The 23,029-nt window shown below is 42.7% G+C and overlaps 1 protein-coding gene across 1 annotated transcript; it reads left to right on the top strand.

The window, feature by feature from the left end:
* Positions 1–1,346: 1,346 nt before the first annotated feature.
* On the top strand, positions 1,347–22,189 carry dop1b (DOP1 leucine zipper like protein B). The gene is made up of 38 exons (XM_079170839.1): positions 1,347–1,511; positions 4,126–4,303; positions 4,801–4,982; positions 5,079–5,249; positions 5,952–6,141; positions 6,305–6,403; positions 6,723–6,846; positions 6,939–7,048; positions 7,763–7,874; positions 7,959–8,079; positions 8,205–8,324; positions 8,591–8,699; positions 9,041–9,277; positions 9,370–9,680; positions 9,777–10,180; positions 10,263–10,534; positions 10,628–10,780; positions 10,929–11,029; positions 11,516–11,706; positions 11,814–13,413; positions 13,795–13,894; positions 13,981–14,172; positions 14,348–14,470; positions 14,574–14,708; positions 14,814–14,869; positions 14,964–15,068; positions 15,730–15,796; positions 15,901–16,048; positions 16,837–16,919; positions 17,000–17,109; positions 17,190–17,339; positions 17,813–17,874; positions 18,268–18,396; positions 18,515–18,651; positions 18,742–18,797; positions 18,889–19,032; positions 19,162–19,294; positions 21,023–22,189. The coding sequence occupies exons 2-38, from the start codon at positions 4,166–4,168 to the stop codon at positions 21,278–21,280; spliced, it is 6,933 nt and encodes a 2,310-aa protein (XP_079026965.1). The 5' UTR covers positions 1,347–1,511; positions 4,126–4,165; the 3' UTR covers positions 21,281–22,189.
* The last annotated feature ends 840 nt before the right edge of the window (positions 22,190–23,029 follow it).

The following is a 23,029-nucleotide window of genomic DNA, read 5'->3' as shown; positions in this document are numbered from 1 at the left end:
GTCCTGTCTGACAGTTTTAATATATTCCATGAGTTGTCACAAGTAAAAATGTGACAACTGTGAGAGCAGTGACAAATAATGTTCAGTCTTTCACTGAAATTAAAAATAGAAATACTGATACTTGTGTTGAGAGCAGGAATATCACAATGTTTGAACTATATCTTGACATTTATAGTTAATTTTAAATTGGGAAGATAATATATGCAGACATGTTGCCTTGTTGTAGCAGGAAAAAACACAGGTGCAACTAATAACATTATTAAATGATCTTATGATTTGTTGAGTTGTTGCTTTCAAGGTGCAGAAAGAGCAGTTCATATTAAAATCAGAATCAATTTAGCCCCCCTAAAAAATAGAGGAAGAAGTCAAGAGATTTTTACAGTTTTTCTCAATAACTTTGCCTCATTTTTTGAAACAGTCTTAGAGTTTTCTAAACTGTAAGTGCAATTATCACAACTGCTTCATGGTACGTCACAGCTCTATTGCATCTCTGCAAATGGTACTAACTCACCCAAAAGATTTCATCCATGCCTCAAAGGTGTCAGTAAATTGGCCATTGCCAAAAAAAAACATTGTCAGAACACACCTAAACACTTGCATTTTGTTTCAATGAATGAATGAATGAATGTGAACAACAAACTAATTGTTCAAGGATTTGAAGTTATTGTTTTGACAAAAATATTTCCAATTCAAGAATTGAGCCAAAGCAAAGGAAAAAAAAATGTAAAATGAGTTAACTTATATCTGTTTCAATATACATTATTAGAGATACCAATATCAGCCCCCAAGTATTGCTGTCTGTCAAACGCATGCTGTAAAAAAAGCACGAATGGAACTGATTAGCTAAGCCCAATTATATAAACATATAAAATAACCCCTTGATTACATATTTCACTAAACTGGTCAATATTAAGACTGTATTTTTGTTTTATAAAAAATAAAGTTTGGCTAAGGCTGTGTTTTGAGGTTACAGTGTCGTGTGCTGTTCACTGTCATGCAAGTATCTGACGTAAAGGTGAGAGGTTTGTAAACACTGCACATCCTGGATTATACCAAAGCCTGAGGGGAAGTGCACGGTGGTGTCCACGTCTCGATTTTAAAGCTGCACGTACAGAAACTGGTTTATTTTCGCTCCAGGCGAGAAAAACAAATAAATGTAAGTAAATTAACTTTCTGGCGACGGTTTAAAGACAAACATCTCATCTATTGGGATGGTCCCCCCCCCCACAACACCCCTTCTCTACCAGGAAGTGAACCTCTCCGTCCGCGTTCGGCTCTGAATCAGCTGAGTTTGACGATCCCGCCCCGTTGTGGCTGTCGCTCCGTGGTACTCTTGGGATGTTTCGTGACACACGTACTCATCCTTAGCACAAACAACAGGTCTACCACCTCTTTTCTTTGAGGTACGTACGCGTGGAGGATGCACCATGAAGACCGGGCTGTCGCGTCTTTGAGTCGGACTGCTCTGAAGCGAGGGTGCCTCGGTGCATCTTGGGCTTGTTTGTCAGTTGGTGAGTCATTGATGCACCTGATAGCTAACGTTAGCTAATTGTTGTTTACGGGGGTTGAACGAACGGTACATGGTGTCTTGTTATAACCAGAATAACATATTATTTCTTCAGGAAACGCTGATGTTTAAATATCGCGTTGTTTTATTTGCTAACTAGCAATATCTTATATATTCCCCTAGTTTCAATTATAGTATTGACGAAAATGTGCATAAATGCTAGCTGCACACATTCATTTTATATTTCACTAACTGTAAATATATCTTCCTTGTTTCCTAGTCTAGGAAGCAGTGATATTATGATGCAGTCTGAAGTCGTGCAGTTACATAATATCCTCAACTCTAGTGATGCCACAGTATATTCACAGGCCAAAAGCTGCAGCAGCAGCCTACTGTCATTTGATTTGAGCCACAGTTTATGTGTTCTTCTTCATCTGCCATGATGCAGCGATCAGCGTCACATTGAAGTCTAACAGCGTCATAATAAAGTCTGTGGGGGTGTCAGTCAGGTGACACAGTCTATAGCGGGGCTCGCTGTGTGCCATGGTGCGTGGGTCCAGCCCTCAACGCACACACACTCCTGCCCAACAACAGCTTGTATAAATGTTTTTTATTGGACTTCCACAATGAGGAAGTGAGAACGTGCATTTAGTTCTGCTTGGCCCACACGATTTCATAACCTCCAGCTGTCACCTGTGATTAGGCTGGATTTTAAGGATGATAATTAGCTTGAAGGGTGCAAACAGATAAATGGTCTCTTTGCAGGAAGAATTGTAGTCCATCTGAGGAGAGGCATCTGAACAGGGTCTGTGTAGAACAGCACAATCTAATCCGGGGGGTAGTTTGCTATGTAGCATGACTTGTTTTTACATATTCTGTCTTTAGCCACTCCTAATTTTATATCATGGCTGTCAATGTGGAATAAATCAAAAGGTAAACCCACTGGTGTCACGAGTATTGCATGTGGCTTTTATGTATAAGACGTTTTTTGATGTCATTAGTCTGTTTTTGTCAGAGACAACTAACCACTTGGCATTCATATTAACGATTTGATTACGTCCAGACAATTGATTTTAAAAAGTGACTACATGGCCATTTCTTGAATGTAAAATGCGTAACAACAGATGGTAATTGGTGCATGTAAACATTATACTGAAAAGAGCATGGTAAAATGAAACGTAACATTACCAAACCTAATTATCAATGTTTAAGGCTGATGAGAACTGAAACAATCTTGAGTATTCGTCCCTCTTCATCACTTGGACGTTTCATTTTCCCTCTCCTTTTTTTTCTACAAGAAATACACCTGACTTATTCCTGGAGGTCAAGATCTTAGCTGGCTTTTTTCACTTTTTATTTTCATTGCAACATATTCGTTGTTTTATATTTATTACATACTTTAGTCAGTAAAATGTGAAAAATGGCTACTACAAGTTAACAGAGACTTAAGTGACGTCTTCACATTGCACATTATTTTGATTGAGCAACAAAGAACGCTCTGTATTCAGTTTTTTGGGGAGCATTTCTCAACTTAAACCAACAGATGTTGGGTATTTGTATTTCATAAATGACTCTGATGATTAATCATCAATTGAATTTTCATTGACTAATATTAATATTAGTTTCCTGTCAAGAGTTTGATACTTTCACCACTAATACAAAGTCACCCTGCACGTGTTGGTGGGTTTGTCCACGATGGTAAAGCTCCTCTCAGCTCAGGGAGTCCAGATGTCTGTGCTCCTCTAATCCTGCCTCTACTCTCCGACCCATCTCTCTGCTTAATTCAAATCCACTACATCCATGTACACACACACACACGCACACCAGCGCCTTTGCCATGTTCTTGAAAGTGAGAAAGCTACTCCTTCTAGATCATGTAGTATATTTACTGTTGGACACTTTGTTGTGTTTTTTTTGTCTATGTAGGCTAAAATAAGATTATTTTCCAATTCCTACCTAAATGCATTTTTAAAGCCAAACAGCAGACAAAGGTAATATACGCTAGTGGACATAATGGAGCTTTTAGCTGCTAAAGTGCCAGACAGGAGTTGGTGGAGATCAATATAGCGAGAGTGAATATTAGACTTGTATTCATCAGGTAAACAGAAACACAGCTCAGAGTGAATGCTAATGTTGCTCGGCTGGATGTGTGCCACGACAACACCATAAGGTGATCGTATGTCAAGGTTGGCCCCCAAAGAGGCCAACAAACCCTATAAACGCTACTTTAAATGTCACCGTGAAGACAAGAGAGAAACAAACTGTATCCCTCTGTCGCTTTGTGCCCAGTCCATAACTTGTTTTTCTCTGGAAGTGCGTGTATGACCACACAGTTTGTGTTATCTGGAACTCCTCCCCCCCTCAGACTGAGAGACAGGTCAGTCAGATAAACACTGACCGGTCATGAATGAGGACATTTGTAGTCTACGAGCCTTTATTTATCAGTACAGAGCTAATTGGCTAATTCTATTTGCCAAAAACCAGCCTCAGAGGCAGAGGGACATCGAAGAGGCTGCAGACAGACCGATAGTACCGCAGAGCTGATTGTTCTTGTGAGTTTGATAAACCTACTCTCTTGCCAATAAATAACCCTCTTGTTTGTTTCCCCTCTCCCCCAGAAATATTGTGCTGAACATGCTGGGATCAGACTGACGTATCATGGATCCCGAGGAGTTGGAACTGCAGAACGACTACCGCTATCGTAGCTATGCAGCGGTCATCGAGAAGGCGCTGCGAAACTTTGAGTCTTCGACTGAGTGGGCAGATCTGATCTCCTCCTTGGGCAAGCTCAATAAGGTACGTTGTGTTGTGCTTGATGCCTGAGAAATCCTGTAACTGCTAATATCTTCATCTGGATGCTCTTAGAATAAAACTACAGAACTTTGGTCTATTTTTAATGTTGATTGATCTGAATTCACTGAAGCATTTGCAGGTTTTTTTGTCGTCATTTTGCGGGTGTCAACTTCACAGCTTGTAAGTTTCAGTTCTCTGTACTTATGAGGAAGTTCTTGTTTCTTCTTCTCTCTCTCTTTGTGTTATACACCCTTAATGCTCGAGTCTTCTAGCTATTTGTTTTGGAGTGTCTGTGTGTGTTGATGCAAAATCATTGGTCCTTAAAGTACAAAGAGAACATGATATTTTACTACAACTACATGCACAACATCTCTTCCAGTGTGCCTCTGTAGGTTAATTTTATTTAATAAAGGGTTAAGCCAAATTTCACCTTCATATGTAAACTTTTTGTTCAGTGGCCAACCCAGTTTCTTCTCCCTTTTTTTGTCTCTTTCGTTCAGGCCCTGCAGAGTAACCTTCGCTACTCCCTCCTGCCCAAGAGGCTGATCATAGGGAAGCGTCTCGCCCAGTGCCTGCACCCGGCTCTGCCCAGCGGAGTACACCTCAAGGCTTTGGAGACCTACGAGGTCATTTTTAAAATCATTGGAACAAAATGGCTGGCCAAGGATCTCTTTATTTACAGGTAAAGATGAATCTGTGACTGGTTTAAAGAGAGCGCTAGCCTGATTATGTGTGCAGCTTTTGACGTTATAACTTGTGTGTGTTTTTTGGTTTTCAGCTCAGGGTTGTTCCCACTCTTGGGACATGCAGCCATGGCAGTGAAGCCTATACTGCTGACACTGTACGAGCGTTACTATCTCCCACTGCAGAGGGCTCTGCTGCCCAGTCTTCAGGCCTTCATAACAGGACTACTGCCAGGGCTGGAAGAGGGATTGGAGGTTTACGACCGGTACATAGCGCAAACTGTTTAGTCAGAGGAAATGTTGTCAAGCTGTTCTTCTATTCTCATTTATAAATGTAAATGATACGTCTGACAATATTTATATTTCTCTTATTGTCAACAAATCCCATGAAAAGACCGAAACCTATAATTAATTGATCCCTCTTACAAAGATATAGTCTCTGTAGCCAAAGCCTTATTCATCTGTGCTGTAGGGCTCCATTGTTGTCTAAAAATAATTTAAAACACATCAAATACCCCCACCGTTGCACTGGGTGTTCCTTCATTATGATGAACATGGGCGCGTTAGTTTATTTTGAGTCCAGCCCACATACACGATCCTGTTATCGTAAATACTTTTTTCTCCTTTAATGAAAGTATACATGAGTGACTCACTACAGAAGCCTCAGCTTGCGGGCTGAGAGCCACAGACGAGGTGTGAAAGTGTAAATTCTCTCAAGTTTTTGTTGACAGCCTTCTTTATGACAGTATGGCAAACGAGCAGTCCTTAATCCTTCTAACGGGAGCTGCTTGCTGTGCCTTTAGGCACTTCTGTACTGAAACAACAGAGGGATTTTATCAGAATTGATCGGTGTGACATCACCAACCAAAGTCAGCCTGCCTCTCGGAAATATAGATTTATTAGTGGATGTATTGTTGGAACACAGGTCAATGGGTTGTCTCTCTATTTTGTCATCTCTCTCTATCCAGGACTGATGCCTTGCTGCTCAAGTTGTCACTGCTGGTGGGTCAGCAGGTGTTCTATGGTGCGCTGTGGGGCAGTATGCTGGTTACCCCCATGGTGCGACTGCCTGCCTCGGTCTTTATAGTCACACATTTTGACTGCAAGGCTTCTCTGCGCCAGCAAACACACATGCTAGGCTACGACCACCGAATGGTGGTGAGTGTCTGTGTTTGTCTTACAGCACATTTGATCATTATGGGGATATTTTTGTCACTTTTGACATATTTCAGTGTTTCAATTTAGTTCAACAATTTGCTCCATCACCGTCCTTTGTCATTTGTCTAAACTTCTGAGCGTCTCGGCTTCTGTGTGTCTTCAGATGAAGTCGGTGTGTCTTTCTCTGCAAGATTCAAATGTCCTGGTGCAGAGGAACATGCTTGAAATCCTGCTCTACTTTTTCCCCTTTGCTGCGTGCCTGGTAGGTACACGCATAAACACACTCACTTCCTGTTTTTCTGGACAACATCTTTAGTTCCATGTGATCTAAGTAAAATGCAAAAATCATTAGATTCAGGTTATTGAGAGGAAAAAAGGAATTACTCTGTAATTACAATGATATATAAATATCTGTGACTGCTGCTTGAAACTATTGAGAATTTGTTTTTGTGAGTTGTCTCCGATAATCCTTCTTTTGTTTACCTTCTTTTCCATTAAACATACGGGCTGTCCTGTCATCGCTCTCCTGTTCTTTCTTGTTGTTCCTCGGGCAAATATTACTCTGTGTGTTGTTGGTTTAGGACCCAGCGGAAGCCAGTATTGCCATGAGTGGTAAAGACATGATAACAATGGTATCTGCAGCCGCACTTACACTTCTCCGCAGAGACATGTCCCTCAACAGACGCCTCTACGCCTGGCTCCTAGGTGCTGATCATTGAAGTACATTTCAGTAATGAATGACCCACTCAGTTTCCCAGTTAATTCAGTACTGTTTGTCTCTGTGTGTGTGTTGTCAGGGATAGACAAAAAAGGAGGAATGGTGGCACCACATCCCACCCGCTCCACCACCACAGAGGAACACACCTCCTTTTACTTCAGCACATACTCTAGAGATTTCCTTGTGCAGGTAACTCACTCATAGCACACATCAAAACATCAAAATACATAAATATGGGTTTATTTTTAGTATAACCTGATTCGACAATGTTGTTAAAGTTTGACATTTTGGGAATTACTTACTCATTTTCATGCTGAGAGTTAGATGAGAAGATCGATGCCGTTCTCATGGTTGTACAGTAATTATAAAGCTACAGCCAGTAGCAGGTTAGCTTAGCTTAGCATACTAACTGGAAACAGGGAGAAACAGCTTTCCTGGCTCTGTCCAAAGGAAACAAAATCCATCTATAAGTACCTCTTAAGCTCATTGGTTAAGACTTTATATATTGTTTGTTTAACCCATAAAAATAGAAGAAGTGTGAAAATGAGAATGGATGGGGGTTTATGTTTGTCACTATTTCCTGGTCGGGAGCAGTGACTTATCTTGTTGTCACATTGAGGTTCCAGGCCACCAGAGGAAGACTCCAGGAAGTGACTTGACTTGACTTTTATCTAACTCTCTACAAAGAAAGTGAATAAACATATTCCCCAAAACTAAACTAACAAAATGTCTAAACTAATCTATTCCTGTAACGATGAACAGACTACATTTCAGCTTGGACAGTGTTTGAGCAGAAGCATAATACATCAAATCTTGGGTCAGGTGTGTCTGTTCTAAAAGTGTACCAATGTATCCTTTTCACCCGTTTCTCTTATTCTCATTTGTTTGTTTCTGTGACTTCAGGCTCTTATTAACATCCTACAACAGCAGGATGTGGAGAGCGACCCTGAGAGTGTGATTGGGTACCTCAGGCCCTTTCGCATCATCATCAGTCTGCTGGATAAACCGGAGATAGGTAGGCAGCACGGAGCCCTGCAGCACACGTCGCCGCTTTACTCTGAGCATGTTTCACTGTGATCATGACAACGTCTCTGCACAGGTCCGGTGGTCTTGAGCAGTGTGTTGCTGGAGGTGGTCCGAGCCTTCTACAGCTACTGTCGAGAGATGCTGGGGGAGGAAAACATCGCCAGCTCAGGTCTCTCAGGCAACCAGCTCGCCAGGTAAAGAGCGATAGATGACAAGGATGTTAGTTGTTGAATACATATTCAAATGAACATGTGACAAAATTGCAACTGACAGATATGAGACAAAAAAAATAATGTTTTCCTTTTGTTTTCTGAAACAGTACAATAAAAGAGAATAAAAATGCAGCGGAGATCATAAAGACGGTGAATATGCTCGTCACCTCCATGAACAAAGAATACCTGTGGGAGTACGTGACCCGACGCTTCTGCACTTCTCTCAGGTATGGCAGCAATGACTGTGACATGGAATCCTTATTTGTGCCGACTCAGAGACATGCAAGATTATCGGGTAAAGTCGACATTCACACAGTGAACAATATAGTCTCAATAATGTGAAAGAAAGCCAATGGCTGAATTGAATATATTGTTTCCGTGCAAAATAAGCAATGTTGACAACATAAGCAAAATGTGCGTGCTTTCTTTTTTTTACCCTTGAATATCAACCAACAATGATCACTGTTTTTAATTCTCCTTCTTTACCCAATAGTGACAAAGATGACCCACCAACACCTCCTCGACAGGAGCGCAATCAACCTGCTCCGTCTGTCACAGAGATGTCCAATCTCATCATTTTCCTGCTCGACGTTCTCCCTCTGGTACACACACATGCACACCTTTACTTCCCTATTGTGAAACTAAATTGATGCAGTGAATCATGCTAATAAAACATAAAGAAAATACTACAAAAGTAGACAAATTGTTATTATTTTGACAAAAAAAATAGAGAACAATTTTAAGCTTTTACTTGGTTAACCATTTTTGCACCCCCTGATACTCGGTTACAGCAATGTCTAAGCAAATATTGTCTTTCATTCAGCGTTCAAGTCTGATTCATACACACAAATTTGTATACACTAACGGTGTCTTTTACCTGTTTGTTTGTTTGTTTGTTTGTTTGTTTGTTTGTTTGTTTGTTTGTTTGTTTGTTGTCCCACAGGAGCTTCATGCTGACATCCAGTCCCAGTTCCTCCCTGAGATGTTGGGCACCATGCTGGGGACCCTGCACAGCCACATGGACTTTGTTAGCCTGGAAGATGTCACACAGGGTCTACGTGCATGCTTCAAGGTGCTGAGCAAGATCCAGATGCCTGTAGCTGATATGGACGTTGAGGCAGGGGCACAGACGGAGGACATCAAGTTACAGTCACCAGAGGAGGAAAGCAAAAAGACTCAGGTTAGGCATTTTACTGTCTGTGCCAATGTGGTTTATTTTTCATTTATGTTTTTGATGTTTGACTGTGATCATATCAATTATACCCTATCTAGGATATAGAGAAGGAGGGAGAGAAAGATGGCACTGTTGGTGAGTTTAATGGTGACCGTGGAGATGAAGAGATGAACAGAGATAGAGGAGACGAGGCAGAGCTTGCAGATGGCATTTACCCAACACTCAGGTCTGAAGACAGCGGATTGGGCATCAGCGCCTCAGCTTCAGAGCAGCATCTCCCACCAGGGATGGGGAAGAGGGAGGAGGAGAATGGAATTTCCAAAGAAGGTGAAGGAGTGTGGAGGAAGGGAGGCAGTGTAGACACAATGACCCGGTGTCTGCAGGACATCCTGGCCTTCATAACCACAAGGTAAACTAATGAGCAATTATCAGATTAACCACAACCTACATGGACCTCATTTATAAAGTGTGATTTCTAAATATTTTCACTTCTTCCATGTTATAGATACCTGCTGGTGCAAGTGGAGGATGTTGGGGAACCGGAGGAAATACCCCAGCCTGACCTAACTGTGGCTTCTGTGGAAGAGAAGAAATTATTGGCGGGCTTAGGGGGACGTGAAATTAAAGACAAACTGACTGAACTGTTCACTCCACACAAGCTTAAATCCTGCCCTATATCTGACGTCCAGCTCTTAGCAGCCCCCACAGAGAAGAAAAAGGAGCGTAAGCATTTAGGGTGTCTGGACTGGGCGGCTGGCTACATGCCCCGTGGCAGGGCAGAGATCTCTGAAGCCTGTCGACAGGCCTTCACCGCCACCTGCCACCTTCTGCTGGAGTGTACCACCTTCCCCGTCTACCTCAGTGAAGAGGAAACTCTGGTTCTCCACACGGACATGTTTGACCACACAGGTCAGCACCTTGATGTTATTTATCGAGCTGAGTTATTGCTACTGTCCGCTACGTACTTTTTTTACATTTTGGTTTTCCACAGATCGTGACGTCGACAGCTTGCCAGTGTGGTTGAGGTCCTTGATGACACTGTGCTGCCTGTCCAGGGACTACAACATCCAGCACACTGCAGTGTCCGCCTTGTTGGAACTCATCAACCACTCGCAGTCTCTAGCACTGGTCATCCAGGACAAGCACAGACGCTACCGAGGATCTGACTGTAACCCTCTGAGTGGGCGGCTGCAGATGGTCACTGTGCCACCCATCTACCCTGCTCTGCTTCGTGCCATAGAGGAAGGCACAGATTTCTATCAGGTCAGGTTATTAAAGGGGAAATATTGGTGTAACTCAGAGCTGTAGTGTAAATGCAGTATTCATTTTTTTTTTCCCCTTTCTGCTGTGACTCAGAGGGTGTCCCGGGTACTGTGGAACCAGCTGGACACAGAGCGGAGAGAGCAGCACATTTCCTGTGTGGAACTCTTTTACAGGCTTCATTGTTTGGCTCCATCGGCATCCATCTGTGAAGACATCATCTGCCAGGCGCTGTTGCACAAAGACAAGGTGTGTAATCGGCCCGCACACACGCTGAACACATTTGAATGTTCTCCCAGCATGTGTCACTTTATTTGCCACACACAAACAGAGCTACTAGGAAATGTGACAAGTTAAGCAAAAAAAACAATGTTTGCCTTGTGTTTGTCTGCCCCAGGCTGTTAGGCTGGAAGCACTACACCGCTTCACAGTTCTATGGCACCTGACCCGGGAGATCCAGACCAACAGGACCATGTCTCTCAATCACTCCTTCGATCGGTTAGTACATATTTGAAAAGTGCTGACAAATGGAGGGTAGTGTCTTTATTCATGTATATCACTGTAATACCTGAATACTGTATATTCTGTCTCAGTACTCGTCTTATAAAGCTTACAACATCGACATATGTGTCAGTGCTCCTCTGATAGTGGATGAACCTGCTACACAAGGAGGCATTAGTGTCTGTGCAAAGATGCAAAGTGAGAACTTCATGCAAATGTCCAACAGCGTGCGGAGTGATACAATTGCACTTGTGTCACAACAAATATGCAGCAGTTAAAAACTGCCCAAATGCCTGCTCTGAATACGTAAAATCTGAATATAATGCGAATAACATGTTCGAAAACTGCAGTTTGAGTGAAATCTGAGACATCGCCTCCTTCTTTGTATTGTTCCCATTAGACTGATGAAGGCGTGAGTTTCTCTTTGTGTCAGGATTCTTTATTTACCAAATCCGACTGTTGAAATGTGTGTGTCTCTCTCAGGTCTCTGTGTGTGGTGGTGGACAGTCTGAGCTGTACAGATGGCTCAATAAGTGCAGCAGCTCAGTGCTGGCTCGTCAGGGCTCTTTCCCTTAATGACGTGATTCGGGTCCTGGAGCCTATTCTGTTGTTGCTGCTTCACCCGTCCACTCAGCGCTGCTCCATCCAGAGCATCAAGCAAAATCTCACTGCTGGTAAGTGCTTTTGTCAGCGTAATTTCCGTATGCTGTGTAAGTTAAAATTCCTATTAGATGAACTTCTTTGGTTTGGCTGTATATGTGTTTTGCTTTGTTTCTTAAAGGTAACCTGAAGGTTCTAAGCCACAGAAGCCGAAGCGCCACCAAAACCTCCGGGACATCTGCGGATTCCATGTCAACCGAGGTCACCACCTTAAATCTCATGAACATTGTGGACCGGGAATCCCTGTGGGCAGAGTTAGACAGTGGCCCAGAGTTGGTCAAACCACCGGACACTTTAGTGGTGTCTAGGAGTGAGAGTGAAGAGACGGAGGAAGAGCAGGAGGAAGAGGGGGGGGAGGAGGAGGAGGAGGCAGAGAGTGAACACACCGAGTCGGCTGACACAAGTGGTGCCCAGGTGTCCACTGAGAACTCCAGCTCGGGCTCTGTCCCCTACCGCAGCGTCGAGGAAGGAGGTGTGGTCAACGGCCTGCGGAGGGCCGAGTCCGAGCACACGCAGGCCTCTGATTCACTGTCGAGTGAGGATGAGGAGGATTTAGAGCTGGAGGCCATGGCCAGGTCTCGCCTGTTAAAACAGGAGCGAGAGAAGAGAGAGGCCATCGACTCTCTGTTCCGCCATGTGCTTCTTTACCCTGTGGCAGGCGGCTGGCGCCATCTGCTCCAAGGCTTGGCACTGCTGGACAGCCTGCTGCGAAGCAGTGCTGAATGCCCTCTGGTGAATGCCCTCTCCTACACTTCCCTGGACACGAGCTCTGCTGCACATTTAAACCTGGTGTCGAACCTCCTGCAGCGCCACCAACAGGCCCAGGACGGTCAGGGCTTCTACGGCTGCCTGCTCTCCCCTTCCTCCTCCCCCTCAGTGCCCCCGTCCTTGCTCATTGAACTGCTGGTGTCCTTGTGCCTGCGATTCCTGCGCTCTCATTACCCTTCCTATCTGAGCCTGGGTCCCCTTGACCTGCAGGGGAACAGGGAGGTTCAGGTGAAGAGTGTGGCGGTGCTGACCCGGATTGTGAACCAGCTTGGCTGCATGGCGCGTGGACAAGAGGGCAATGGGGCCGGCGTGGAGCCCATCCGCAGACTCCTCTCAGGATGTAAAGTGCAGCAATATGCTCTGCTGACACTTTCTGCGTCCATGTACGTCAGCCAGAGGGTAACGGATAAGGGACCATCCAAGAGTGTGGAGCTGCTGGAGGAGCAGGGAGGCCTGTCTGAGGAGAGTCTGGTGAATCTCGGAGCAGGAGGCGGACAGGAGCAGTACCCCTTACAAATGGAACTATTGAGACTCCTCCAGGCTCTCATCGTCCTGGAGTCCCTTGTGGGGCCTGGTGGTGCCGTCTCCGCAGCTGTGTCGAGTGGAGCATCTGGCCAGCCTGGGGAGCCTCGCGAATCCCCGACTGCCACCACCCCGCTTGCACGCGAATGGCAAACTGCAGTTCTTTTCCAGCAGTCGATCAAGGCAGCCCAGTATGTCCAAAGCCACCCCATCACAGCCCAAGGAATGTTCGTTTCTGCCGCGGCCAGGGCTCTGCACCCGCAGTACGGCTATGCCATGCACCCCCACTGGGTGTCGCTGTTGTGCTCCTCCCTGCCGTACTTGGGTCGCTCATTAGGCATCATTGTGGCTCCACTCATCAGTCAGATCTGCAGGAACTTGGACGAGCTGGTCAAGCTTTACGAGCACGATGGAGGAAAGACGAATCAGAGGTAGACGGAGCACCTCCGAAAAACTGACATAGTTTTGTACGCTGTAATGATTTGACCGTCCTTTTTAATGTTTAGGGTGCCAGTCAGGTCTCTCTTTTGACATGTAAGATTAGTCAACCAATAATCAAACCCACAACGAACCCATGACAAAACCCCGCCCAAAAAAGTAAATAAAGTCATGGAAAAGTATTTCCCACTTCACAAGCGCAATATAAAACGGTACAAAGACAATAGTTTTTGTAATTCAAGAAGTTAAGCAGTGTTATTAGTTATATGTGCCACTGTGTGTCATGGCTGGAATCTAAGTTGATATCATCTCAAATTTACAGTGAGGACATTATTGTGCTTTTAATTTGATATCTGTGTCTGTGCTCTGATCAGCCTGAGTGGTAGGAGGGAAAACATTGCTCCTGACTACCCTCTGACTCTGCTAGAAGGCCTGACCACCATTACACACTATTGTCTACTGGACAACAAGAAGGTGAGGAATGAAGCACACACAGATATTTACCTCTTATCTGTATGAGAATGTACAATCCCATTTTGCTCTCTCTTTCTCTCCGTTAGTCCTTGGTTGCCTGTGATCCTGTGGATGTCCGTAATGCACGCAACGCTGTGATTGAGGCACTGCCGCACATGCTCAGTAGCATGGCATTGTTATGGGGCGTGGTCATGAGGGAAGAGTTTCAGAGGCCGGCATCGGACACCGCCCAGAGCAGCAGACACACTTCTACTTCTGTCTACTTTAAAAGCACCAAGGTGTGTAGTGTGCTACATACGTGCGTATTGTCTGTTTGTTTTAACACAAATGGAATAATAGATCTGTATCATTTATGGTGTTTGTTATATCCTGCACTCACACATCTTCTCCTTTTTTAGCCATGTGCATGTGTTATAATGGAAGATGTCATCTATTCACGGTGTGCATGTTTAGATCTTACGGCAGCGGATCCTGGAGTTCCTGGTCCCTCTAACTGGGCCGTATGGGATTCAGCTCATGGCTTCGCTGGGAGCGGTGTGGAGCAGCAGAAGGAGTAAAAGGAGACATAAAAACAAAGTAAGAACAGCAGCGTTTATGGAAACTGAGAAAGGTCAGTCACGTCTAGCTCACTGAAAGGCTTTAGAGCGGCTTGCATTCATCACATCCCTGTCTTCTTTAGGTTTTACCGGTGGCCAGTGAGTCTCGTCTAACCATTGTGGCTCTGGTGAAATCCCTGCACACTTTGCAAACAGATGCAGTCCTACAACTGGTCAAGGAGGTGGTGAAAAAACCACATCAGATCAAAGGAGAACAGGTACAGAAATGTACATGCATACATACACAGCTGCTCAAAACTTCAATAAGGTCAATTTTCCCAAATTGTTGTACCATTTTTTCACTGTACTTTTCTCTCCATCAGAAGTCAACCCTAGTAGATATCCCCATGTTGCAGTTCAGCTACGCCTATATCCAGAGGTAAGTAGGAAATACAGTGCGAGTCTCCACCTCAGGTTTGATAAGACCATTCTACAAATTGTATTTATTTTTTAAATAATGTTTCTCTGTGTAGCATTTCAGCTCAGACTATGCAGGAAAACGTGGCTCCTCTCCTCAGTTTGTTACGGGAGTCTGTTCAGCTCAACCTGGCCCCGCCTGGACACTTCTTGTTGCTGGGGTCAGTTTTTAACACATTCACTTCTTCAAGGTTTACGGTTCATTTGTTCGTTGTCATTGTACAATACCGGGCTGCACAACCCAATGCAATTGTAGTCAACAAACAAAACAAAAACAGTAGTGCATTACTGTGGTGCAGATAAGGCTCGCCAAATCAGTAATCTCTTTTAAATCACTTCATAAAACTTTTACAGACTAGCTTTTATGTGATGTCGTCGCTTTACTGCTTTACTTTTGTTTGTTGATTTTACTAAATTATTTTATTTTATTTATTTATTATTTTATTTTTATCGTATCGATTGTTTGTTTTTTCATTTCATCTATTGTACAGTTATATCCGGGTTTATCGTTCTGTTGTTGTTATTATTGCCTTGCTTTTGCTGCTTTGTCTGTCAAGGCACTTTGTAAACTCTGTTTTTAAAAGAGAAGTAAAAGAAGTTATTGTTATTTATAATTTGTTAGGAATTTGCATCAGAAGATATGTAAACAGCAGCAACAAAACTACTCTGATCAGTAGTTCTATTGTACTACAGAATACTCTCACACAGACGGCATCGGGGCCTCCAATGCACTGCTATCTGTATTTGCTCAAACATGTTTGTTAACATTTGCCGGTTTTCTTTTGGAAAATCTGATCCTCATCAAGGGTTTCTGTCTTGCAGAATACTCAATGACATTGTCAATAGGCTCCCTAACCTGGACAATAAAAAGGACACGAGAGATCTGCAGGTATGATGCGTGTTGTATTGTGCCAGCTATTCAAATAGTGAGGCAGTGCATGTGAGATGCTGTGGTGATGATTGATTGATTGATGGCGACATTATCGTATGCAGGAGGTGACTCAGCGGATCCTCGAGGCGGTGGGTGGGATCGCGGGGTCGTCTCTGGAGCAGACCAGTTGGCTCAGTCGCAGCCTTGAGGTCAAAGTTCAGCCGCAGGTGTGCCCTGAAGCAGACGAACTTGATGACACGGAGTTTGATGGTAACTTTTCATATCTTTGACAGATACGTGCAGACATGACCATTGACCTCATATGCAATTCCCATCTACTGGTTGAGGATATGAACCCAGGGGATCAATATGTCGCTCTGGCAGATAGATTATGGAGCTCACAAATCAATACTTAAAGGGATAGTCCTGATTTATTTTTTTTGTGTCCGGGTTGTGTGAGGTACTCCATAGTCAGCCATCTACTGTAGGTAATACACTATCAGCAGGCAGGACTACACTGTTATCCATCATGTCTAATTGACCTATCAGGCTGTCCTTTAAATAATAGGAGTTGTCTTCAAACCGCAGCTGATACAAGGGATTCTTTCTTCATGGTATCCCTTACAAACAACCTCTCTAGATAAAGCGTCCGCTCATTCACGGTTGAGTCAGTATTTCTTAAGAACATGTGGTCAGCCAAAAAGGATGAGTTCAAAGAAAAGACAGTTAATGCATTTAAACAGTGCTTTTGAACTACACTCTGAGTGAGTAAGAATGTATTCTCCAAGTGCACCCTTTAAACCCCAAAGTAACACAATGCCTGACATCAAGGTAAAGGTGTGGAAATGTTGTAGGTATAGCACACGGGTCATACAACCCTTATGGGGCTCGAATGGCAGGAGGTTCTTTCAAAAAGACTCAAATTTGTCTTCTATGGTGAAGCATTTCTATCCTAATTGTCACCTGATTGCATATGCACACGTTGCTCACTCCCAGAATTGTTACACGCTTGGTAACGGTCACAAGTGAACTCTGTATTCTCTTTACTTCCTTGTCAGAGTCAGTGGCTCAAGCGAGCACCATGGTTTCCTCTTCAGCTCCCTCCATTTACAGCGTCCAAGCTCTTGTACTCCTGGCTGAGGTAGGTTTTACTGATGTGAGAGAATGAATGAGAGACTCTTTCTGTGTTTGTATTGTTTGACACGTTCTCTCACTGTATAGGTCTTGGCACCACTTCTGGACATGGTGTACCGCAGTGATGAGAAGGAGAAAGCGGTTCCTCTCATTTCTCGCCTCACGTACTATGTTTTCCCTTACCTGAAGAACCACAGGTAACTAGTGTGCTGCGCTATCAGCTTTGGTCTGTTTGGTCTCAGAGGACTTCCTTTCACTTGTGCTTTCTTCCCGCTAGTGCCTACAACATGCCCAGCTTTGAAGCGGGTTCTCAGCTGCTGAGCAGTCTGAGTGGGTATGCCTATACCAAAAGGGCCTGGAGGAAAGAGGTCTTTGAGCTCTTCATGGACCCCCTCTTCTTCACTATGGATGTCTCCTGTGCTCCCAGGTTAGTATGGGTATTTGTTAGAAACATACACACAGAGGACTCATAATAACTTATTTAGCATTTCTTAGTGACAAAAGCATAATAATCAAACATACAAAATCAGGTAAGCAATAGCAGCACAAAGAGAACAGATATAAGGGACACAAATATATACAAATATTAATTAAATAATAAGACAATTACATAAAAATATAAAACATTGAAGTGTATATATATATATATATATATATATACACAAAGATATGGGTCATCCACTAATTGGAAGATGGGCAGTTCGATCCCCGGCTCTTCCGCATATGGAAGTTTCCTTCGGCCTGCCATCTATGTATGAACGGGTGAATGTTGAAATGATCTTGCTGCATATTTATAAAGAAGTATTTTGTCTCTTTGGTGTATTTAATATTATGACACAAATGAATTGGAGATCATCGATGTCTAATGTCCTTTTCTTGACTTCTCTTTGTTCTCTATAGTTGGAAATCCATTGTTGACCACCTGCTGACTCATGAGAAGACCATGTTTAAAGACCTCATGAGTGAGTACAGCTTCTAGGAAATGTATTGCTGTAAAGATACAATTGTAATCTAAAGGTGAGACCTAATCTGTGTCACAAAAGGTACTTTTTTACTGTTAATGTCTACTGTAGATCATAAAATGTCAGGGAACAGATACATACCAATCTGGGAACCCTTCGGCTATTGGTCTGACAGCGGATAAGCTTGAGAGTTGAGAGATGACGTGTCCGACCGGACTGTTTCATAAGCAGCCAGTTTAAATACTAATTTTAAACCAAAAAAAAAAAAAGCTGATAGCTGATAGTTTTTTTTGGATTTTGGCCATGCGTTCTGAAAGTAGTGTGTCAAATTGAAATTAAAGAAACATTTTTGATTCTTTTCTGTTTTCAAACCTGTATTTATTTATCCTGTAGGCATGCAGAGCAGCTCCCTGAAACTGTTTGCTAATGTGGACCAGAAACCCATGCTGCTGAAGCGCCAGGCATTCGCCATGTTCAGTGGAGAACTCGACCAGTATCATCTGTATCTGCCCCTCATTCAAGGTGCAGCTACTGGATATTTATGTCGATTTTATGTAAATCTGTTTAATTTAGTGGTAGAAACAGACATTGAAATTGACTGTTCTTTTGCAATTATAAAATTTCCTTCCCTCCTTTCCAGAGCGTCTCACTGAGGCGTTGCGTATGAACCCCAGTCCGAGTGTTTCGGCCCAGATATTCCTGATGTTTCGTGTTCTCCTGTTGCGGATTTCACCCCAGCACCTCACATCTCTTTGGCCAATCATGGTCACAGAACTGGTAGGATCCCATCTTCTGAGAGCCTGGCTTTATACACACGATCATCTATTTTGTTTATTGTTAAATTTTTCAACCTGTTTTATTTTTCAGATTCGCATATTTGCTCGTCTGGAGAAGGCTATGCAGTTAGATAAAGACGTCTCAAAGTGAGATGATTATTTTATTCACAAATTCATATATTATTGACACTCTGTTGACGCGCTCTCACTTAAAATACTTGTCCTGTGTACCACCTAGGCTGGCTAAAGCGGTGCGGGGAGCCCAGGACCGGAACGGACCAGTGAATTTCTCTCAGGCAGAGTTGGACATGTACCTGTCAGCCTGCAAGTTTCTGGACACCTCCGTGGCTTTCCCTCCAGAGAGGATGCCACTCTTTCAGATGTAAGAAGCTCAGAACAAAAGGACTTAAATACATGCTAGCACACGTCTTTGTTTAAGTTGTGGTGTTGTGTGAGTTATTTTTGTCAGTGGACTATTTTCTATCTGTGTAACTATCTGTTCCATGTACAGGTATCGTTGGGCATTTGTCCCTGAGGTGGACGTGAACCGCTACAGTGGCCCAGACACTGCGCTGATTGAGGGCGAACAGGAATGCACACCCCATGTTGTCAGAGTACTGGAGAGGATACAGCAGCGATATGGGGTAAGATAACACCTCTTAACAAGTCTTATACACATTTATAGTTAATTTGAAATGCATGAACTTACACATGAATGACAACAATAGAGAGAGAGAACACCTTGAAAGAGGACTTGACTGCAGCGTCTGGCTGGTATCATCAATCTCTGATGACGAGTGACTGTAAAACAAACAAATTCAAAACTTTAGAAACACAATGTTCTGAACCTCTGGAAAGTTCTATGACATCCAGGATAAACGCACTTAAAAGAAGCTTTGGGTTTCTCACATGTGTTAACATATCGGTGCAAGTCTTTACAAAAAGCTAATACAACAATACCATAAAGTTTAAATTAACAGACGTGCCTTTGTGATGAGCTGGTTACGTTAGGTGAAGAAATGAAGCTGACAATGGATCACAACGTTACAGCTTAACACTGTATTTGGTGATTAACTTTATTTATGTTAACTTGCTATGCTGTTAGCTGGCTAACCTTTCTAAGGCTAATTTAGCTTGAGCTAGCAAATGCTACAGAGCTAGCTCCGCCAATATTGCCAACCTGATGTAACGAAACAGACCAAGTGAAACATTATCTGAGATGTTAACAGTTCAATAATCATGAAGACAAAACAATACTGGAGACTTTGAATTTCATGGCACTCAAAAATGAATAATACAAATATTCTATCGTCATTACAGATACATTGACCTACAATAGACAGTACGATGTAGCTGGATTGTGATTCACTGAAGTTGTACAGAGAAGCGTGTATCCACCACTTCACAGAAAATACTGTATTATGCTGATAAATTACAGTAGTCTGCTGTTATGGTTAATTTACGGCATTAACCGTTAATTTATATTCGAGGGATGAACATTTAACTGTATGTTACAGTTATTATGAAATACTGTAAGATACCGTTATATCCACCATCAATTTACAGCAATTCGTTACAGTGCAATGTAGACACTCTGGGACATGGAAGCCCATTCCTGCAAAGTCCCTGAGGGTTTAGGGCTGTGCTGCTGTCAAATGTTGAAGTTCTTGAGGACTCTCTCGCAGAAATGTTGAGCCCTTAAGGCACACTTTCTGAAAGACATTTGTGCAGACTTTACCTGAGGGAATTACCCACCACAATTCACAGCTGTGTGAGATTTAACACAGGGTTCCAGGGGATACCCGGAGGCGTTTTAACAGATGCATTAACACTAAGGATTTTTTAATGTTACATCAAAACACATTAAATCAGAAACCCATTATTTGATAATCTTGTCTCATAAGGCAGGAGTCTGGAAGGTAACGTGATAATTCACCACAAAGTGCTGTCCCAGCCAATTCTAAAGCTTTCTACTAGTATTTACCAAGTGACATCTAAGCAACAAGCCCAGTGCATTCTGGGTGTTGTTGGTTTTCTCAATTTTGAGCGCGAGGTCATACCACAGCCCGTTTTCTCTGGTCATGTAGCACCAATTTCAAAACATATTTTGCCTTTCTACTTCATAGACCATCTTTCTATCAGTGAAATACTTCTTTAAGTCTTTGGGGATTTCAGGCCTTAAACCCTGATGTGTTATCATTGAAATTGCGTCATTTTAATTTATATTCTAGTGTCTGTGATAAACTCCAGCCCAAACTGAACACCGTTAATATTGTCTTACAAATGAACATACAAAGTCACATTCATTCAAGTTGTGTTTTGTGAATGACCACATCTCGTTCTGATGATGAAGTCTTGTCTTGATATTCCAGACTCTGAATGAGCTGAGTGAGGAATCTTCCACAGAGCACCTGGAGTTCCCCCTCCTCACCCAACGCTCACTGTCCTCCATCACCCAGCTGTGGCCTTTCCTTGGCACCCTTTGCTGTTCTTTCCAGAGCCCTCCTCCCGACAGCCCCCCCGTGCCCCACCTCCCCGTAGCAGACTACCCAGCAGCCAGTGCAGGCATGGTCCTGAAGAGGCTGGAGCACATCACTGAAGAGGAGTTCCTGGACTCCATGGAGAGTTAGAACTCAAGCTTGAAGCGTTTAATGGAATAAGTCCTCTTCTCGAGCTCTTTGACTTGCAGCCATACAATTGGAATACTTAAAATAAGCACAGCCGGTGTATTGTGAACTAGAAAGGAAATGTTTAGGAATTCAGTTTTTTTTATGTTTTAACTTGATCTCTACATAAATACGTGTACCTCTGAGGTGCTCTCACACTGACTCTGTATTGGAAAAGCCAAGGGACTTTTGTTGTAGTTATTCCAGTGGGTGTTTTGGTTATCTGAAAAAATGGTAGAAGTATTAATTACACATTTCTGTGGAATGCTTGTTTCTCTCTCAAGGACAAGTATCATCTTGGTTAAAAAATATTTACACATTTAGTGTCAGTGTCTACACTCTCATTTTATATGCTTTTAGGTATAATATGTTCTAATTAGGCGCCATGCACCTTTATAATAATATAAGTTCCAGTAAATATTTTAAAGTTTGTCAACAAATAGCGGATTCCTGTGAAGAACCTCATTAAGTATTGTTGATGTGATCTTTTGACTTTTACATAACCACCTTCTGGTGCGTGCGTAATGTCTGTGTGACTCTGAGAATGTAGAATCTACTGTATATGGCTGCTGTTAGTACTTTCTCTTTAATTGTTAGTGGATACATCATTATGGGACCTCACAACCCTTTCGCTAAGATTTACGCTAAGAGTTGTATGAGTAAGTTACTGGATGTGATTTGTGTACACCTTGAAAACCCTTTGAAGTATTCTATGGTGTACCCTGCTAAAATACATGCTTGCCATTTCTGGTGTTCAAGGGAAATCAGTTTTTACAACTGCCTGTTGTCTTTTTTTTCCACAATGCTGAATGCTTAAGTAATTTATTTTTGGATGTTTAAAGGACCATGTCATGTTTTATGAATGAACAGAAAGAAGACGTATTAAAAATCAATATTAAGCTTAAATACTGTGTTTTTACTTTACAGCTTCAGCTGCTTGTTTCTCTGCGTTTGTATTGGACAAACATTATCCCCGATCCCTCCTGCCCACATGCTGAAGTGTCCGCGGGCGAGACACCGAACACTAAACCCTCCTGCCTTACATGTAGTTACCATTTTACCAACAGGTAAAGCGTTGCCTTTCATGCACATCATTCACACAAAATTCAAAGTCACATCACTGCACACAATCATCAGAACCTTTTAGTCCATATGGCTCAATGACGACCACCGGCAGAAACATGTCTTTTCCATAACAAAGCTGTTCACCGTACAACAAATGTTGCAACAATTTGAAAACCCCCAGGAAGGGCTGGAGGACGTAGCTGCGGGGAAGTGTTTGACTACCTTTTTTTTAATCAGCTATGACACGAACCTGTGAAAGCCAAAGAAAATAGACAAATATCTGCACAAATGAGGTTGATGGGTACAATTCAGCACCAAGAAACTGTAAAGAACGTATTGCTTGTACTGCTAATTACTTTTTAGTCAAGTGTTTATAGTTTAGTAATTTATAAAGGTAGCGCTATTAATTTGGACAATATTGAACCAGAAGTGATCCTATTAGCAAATGTATTATGAAAAATAACTATTACAATGCATATTAGTTGAATTCAGAATAAAACTGAGCACACAATGTGAGCAGATGAGAATGGGAAGTGGCATTTTGACAGAACTTTTTTTACATTTAGTCTCATATTGTAGTGTGAAATTTGACAATAAAGGAGAGCGAGTACAATTGCTGCCTCTAATTTTGGCCTCCCACCCATACTC

The sequence above is a fragment of the Pholis gunnellus genome (assembly GCF_910591455.1).
Source record: "Pholis gunnellus genome assembly, chromosome: 12".
NCBI lineage: Eukaryota > Metazoa > Chordata > Actinopteri > Perciformes > Pholidae > Pholis > Pholis gunnellus.
The sequence above is the reverse complement of the archived record's forward strand: the minus strand, read 5'-3'. Positions and strand labels throughout refer to the sequence as shown.